Here is a 5294-nt window from a genome sequence, read left to right as displayed (position 1 = left end):
AACCTCCCCCCCCCCCCCCCCCCAGACCCGCAGATTACGCTCAGTTGTATCATGCCACGCTCGAAGGCCTTTCGCAAAAAGCCTCTACAGAAATCAAATCCCACCTTGTTGTATAGATGTTCGCTGTCGCGTCTTCGAATGTCGGTGTGTTTTATCGTCCGCTTGCGTGAAAGATGTTATATACAGACAGCCCTACTCCGACTGCGGCCGCTGCTCGCGGACAACAGCTGTAGGGAAGCCTTCGAAATCGAATTTGTGTTCCACTTCTTTGCTTATGTTGCGAGCAACCGTATAATGATCGTCAATCATATACTGCATGTGCGTTGTATCTGGTTCCCCTGCCGGGGGAGTCGGCAACGTCTCACGAGCTACAATGCCCGCTATCTCAGGATGTTCAACGCCGGAAAACGCTGTTTCGAGATCTCCAAATTCTAACGTAGATATCCTTATGCTCTCCAGATGGTCCGGGCCTGTCGAGCGGGCACGACGGGACGTGTCAGAACCCCCGCTTTCGGCGCTTGTGGCTCGGTCCTCGCTCGGGGCAATTGACGACCCGACTCCTGGTTTCTTTTTCCGTCCGTAGCACCTCCACATAGCAATGCTGGCGATTGCGAGAGGAATCCCAATCCCCAAACCAATGCCTAGAAGAAGCCCTTGGCTCGGCCCGCTATCTTTGTTGGCTTCTTGCGGGGGCTGTTCGTTTTCTGGATGTGTGTCTGCCGCTGCCGCGCGAGCAGCGTCCGCGATAGCTTTCCTACCTCTCTCTGCTATGTCTCTTATCTTCTGCTCCTCCTTTGTCAATATCTCCTCAAGAATGACCAGATCTTGACTATATTCTCCCAATTGTTGCTCTGTCAAAATTTTCGAAGAAGACAGCCGTCTTCCAGAACTTTGTCTCTGATCGACTTCGCGCGATTGTGGCAAGAGGGCCTGGAGCAGCGCTTTCGCCTCATCTACATCACTGTGTCGAACAGACAGCCGATTGTGGTATTCTTTTAGTTTTCCTTGGAGCTTGTCGTTCTGCGTAGATGCCGCACGGAAAAATGAGTCAGCGTCCATTTCCGCTTCTGCAGCCGCTTCCTCGTTTGTGACGCTTCCATCGGCTGCAACAGAGCACCAACACATGCCACGCATTATGTAAAAAAAGGCGTGTCATCACACTAGTGTTTCATATCATCGTTTCATCGAATCGCATGTATGACTTTGGAGTCGATACACAGAAAGGCCAAAACTCTGTCACGCAGTAAGAAAGACCTCTATCAAACCGTCGAACAGGCAGTGCGAACACTACTTGCCTGCACACAACGCAGTCAATCGATCACTTACTGGGAGGCGGGATCAAAACATCCTCCGCTCGTCTCGCCTTGGAATTGTGCGCCAGGCGCTCGACATGGACCACCATCGCCTCCAACTGAGTTCCTTCCTTGAGTGCCTCGTCCACAGCCTTTTTGAGCAATTGCAGAAAATGCGGGATGAATTCACTACCGGTTTCCAGTAGTTTCTTCCTTTCTGCATCAAGAAGCTTCTCTCGCTCACTAACCGCATCCTTACTTCTCTGTACCTGAATCTGTAGTTGGTCGGCTTTTTTCTCTAGCAGTTCAGCCTCATGGAGAAGTTCTGTACTGTTCTTCCCTTGTGTCCCTGGTCTCCCAATCTCGTCGATAGCAGCGACGACGCCCTTATTAGCAAGACATTCTCGTAATGCTTCAATCATCCGCCGCGTATCCCCAATTTCCTTTTCCATCTCCGCAACACCGATATCAGATTTAACTTTCGCTGCCTCAGCATTCGTTGTCAGACGATTTACCGCTTGAATCTGTTTCCTGCGAAGTTGCAGGACCTCGTTCCAAACCGCCGGATCTTCCGGCAACGCATTCGCTCCGTTATGAGATCCTTTTTGTTTATGCTTACGTAACACTTTCTCCGCCTCGGCTTCTGTGTCTTCAATAACGCGGCGGTACGCCGCTACCTCTTCAGACATCCTTTTGCTGAGATCCGTCACAAGCGCCTCTTGTCTTTTTGCATCATCAATGTTGCCAGCGGCTGATGATAATGGCCGGCGAAGAAAAGCCAGCAACGACAGTTTGAAGTCGTTCCTGATCTCAGGCGAACTCACTCTCTCTGAGAAACTGTCAATGCTACTAAAACTCCTTTTCAATTCTGTTACCACTGACCCAATCTGCAGTCGGCTTTGTGGAGCGTCACACGCGTTTTGCAGCTCCTCCAGTTCCCGCAGCATCAGCTGGTGTGCCTCTTGAAGTTGGGCTGCAGACGCCTTGAAATTCTTCTCAAAATCTGCAAGAGCGGCAGCCGCCCTCTCTGCAGCGAGCGCCACAGCTGAAATGCGAGGGAAATCCTCGAAGTTGTTGTCGACCATAGGCGCCAGTTCCTTCAGCTGCGTCGTGGACTCTTCAAGCTGCCGCTCTAGCCTTCCGAGGCTGTCGCTTTGAGACTGCCCCACCAAGCTATTCGTACGCTGTAGGAGCCACTGCGCCTCACTGATCTTCGTTCTAATCCGTTCTGCATTCCTCTTTTTGCAACGAGACAGATGCGCCCTCGCTTCGTCCACCGTTGTGTTGCATTCTTGACCGATCGCAGCCGCTGAATCGGCAGACTGTTGGATACGGCCGCGCATCGCTTCGAGAGCTTCTCTTGCTACTCGAACTCCCTGCGAACTGTGAGCGCCCTTCAACTGGTTTTCCAAATCGTCAAGCTTCCGCAGTAGTGTCGTTTTTATCTCCTGAAGCCGATTAGACGCAGTCTTAGTCTCCATTTCAGAACGAGTACACGCATGCGACAGAGCATCGACTCTGACGAGCCCACGCTTAGAGTCTTTCTCGGCATCAGCTGAACGCGCTTTTATCTCCTTGGCAATCGTCAATATAGTCTGCATCTGCTCTCGCACATGATCTATATCAAGCACTTGACTACCCAAAGCTTCGATCTTCTGCAAGATTTCCTTGTGCTTTTCCAGGCTAGCCATGCCATCATAGAACTCTTTCTGCAACTGATTCATAACTTCATTGGACTGCGAAATAAAGGCCTCAGTCGACCCACGTTCGCGCTCTGAAGCCATCACCTCATTCTGTAACTGAGTACCATACATTCTCAGTACCTTCTTGAGCGTCTCATTATCAAGCAACTTTTTCGCAGTCGTTCCTAAATGTGCCAACAGCTCTTTTCCACGATTAAGGTCCCTTTGCATCTCCTGTTGCACGTTCATGACAGACGCGTACACCTGATAGGCAAGGTCAACCACACGCAGATCCATACCCGACGGAATAACTGATCGTGACCCCCGATTTCTGCTGAGACAGACCGACTAAACGACGTACCACTCTCGCTTTGCCAATGTCTGGCGCTCCCGTCCAGCGCATCCATCCGAATACAGCCAAGCACTTCTTTCACCATGTTTTGGCTCTCAAGCCGAAAAAAAATACTAGAGACCCACCTTTCTCAAATTGGCGTACTCGTGGCGAAATGCTTTTTCGGTTCGTTTCACGCTTGCATGATCCCAGGATTTCAGTGCCTGTTTGAGCTGCGCGGTCAGATTCTGCCCTCGCACTATGAATTCGTCCACAGTGCCAGCGAGATCGGATCTCCTATTCTTTGCCTGGTCAACTAGTTCTCCTATAAGCTTTGCATCTTCTAAGGCTTGCGCTAGAGGATCTGCATCATTGTTTCCACCGCCAGAACACGAAACAACAAGGCCGTCAGGATGCTGGCAAGAATACCTACACTGGTGTGGCTGCTGGCAGCAACCGCTGACGCCGTTACCCAATAATTCCACACATGTCTTGCCTATCCACGGACTTTCCTGCAAGCCCCATCGATACACTGAGTGCTAAAGACGAGAACATCAGGTTTTGCCGGGGATTTCACTTGTAAAAAGGCAGAATGGAGTGATGCATGTGAAACTTTAAGAATTGGGTCCATCCGAAAATGCCCAAAACTGGTGAACGGCCCCTCATCAACGTGATAATAATGACCAGACATGCTCCACGAATAGAGTCCAGGTCCCTGTATCAACGCTAGTAAACTGATAGTCCACTCTCTACGTAACTATTTTGTTAGATATCGTTACTCTGCTGAGCCTGTAAAAAACCCAGTTGCGAAATACGCGTGTACTATACTGTGAATATGAACTCCGCGATTTCTCTGCTTACCGTCCTGCACTTGTATGTTGTCAAGCGATGCCACGTTTAGGGGGCTGCCTCCCGATAACGGACTGAAGTTGAAAGACCCATCATTGCTTCTGTATGTGTACTTCCACGCTTTGCCTTGTGTAGTATATATCGCATTTCGGTTGAGTTTCTGCACTGGACAGAGAGTGACAAGATACTCCGCAGGGGCATAGTCAAGACGGATCAGACATACCAAAGAACGCGTTCGTCAGCGATTCTCCACCGACGACGTGTGGGGCTGCTGTTTTAGTTACAACCAGGTAGTTGCGAAACAGCTCAGCAGCTGAGCAGCACGGGATATCATTCCCAGACGGTAGCGGTACTCAGTTAAACTACAGACAAATCCCTTTCCTAATTGGGGTATGTACCCGATGACATAAACCGTTCTCCTGTTCCACACAGTTCATTACCGGCAGCAACACACACGGTGCCTCCGCTAGAACTCGACGTAACCGGTGACATAGAGACAAGCAACCCATTTTGTTGCGGACCTATATGTGCTGTTCCTAGCCGTGCAGAGCTTCCGACTTGACGGAGGTGAATTTCCGTGGCCCGTTTCCATACCTGTCGCAGGGAATGGATATTGCAGGCGACGACCTTTTGGTATATCTTTTGGACTGACGGTTTCTGCTGGAAATGACATAACGCTTGCAGTTACCACCCCTGATGTAGCGACACACAGCCAGATCATAGCCGTGGCGCTCCCTAAAAAGAACAAACCCCTTCGTCCGTTCTCCATAGTTGAAACTTGACGTGAACTCGGTTATGCCCGGGGTGGTCCCGACACGGCTCGTGACACCACCTAGCATGGTTTGACTTGCCGTGGTGGCACACGTAATGAAAGAATTACAAGACTTGAACTGATTCGACTCCGACACAAACCACCTACGCGCTGAGAGCGAGAGCCACCGGCGCGATTCCTCGACAGCTGGAAGCCACGGCCACCCCCCGCCGACTCCAGTCCACGGCCGACATGGGTGACACCGCAAATGCGAGCAGGCCAATGCGGCTCTACGACTCTAAAAAGACTAATCAATACTACAAGCTGGAAGAAACCGGACTAGTTTGCCAATGAACAGGAACACGTCTGGGAACGCCCTCGTCAAACAG

The 5294-nt window shown here is 50.8% G+C and overlaps 1 protein-coding gene across 1 annotated transcript; it reads right to left on the bottom strand.

Annotated features, from left to right (window-relative positions):
* Window positions 1-192: 192 nt before the first annotated feature.
* NCLIV_003050 (putative myosin heavy chain) lies at window positions 193-4993 on the bottom strand (the record flags this gene model as incomplete). Its single annotated transcript, XM_003879804.1, has 5 exons — window positions 193-1103; window positions 1327-3238; window positions 3452-3669; window positions 4167-4252; window positions 4749-4993. 5 exons carry the CDS (start codon window positions 4991-4993, stop codon window positions 193-195), a joined length of 3372 nt encoding a protein of 1123 aa, XP_003879853.1.
* Between the last annotated feature and the right edge of the window lie 301 nt (window positions 4994-5294).

This window comes from Neospora caninum, chromosome Ib, assembly GCF_000208865.1.
Source record: "Neospora caninum Liverpool complete genome, chromosome Ib".
Lineage (NCBI taxonomy): Eukaryota > Apicomplexa > Conoidasida > Eucoccidiorida > Sarcocystidae > Neospora > Neospora caninum.
This window is presented reverse-complemented; position numbering and strand designations above follow the sequence as displayed.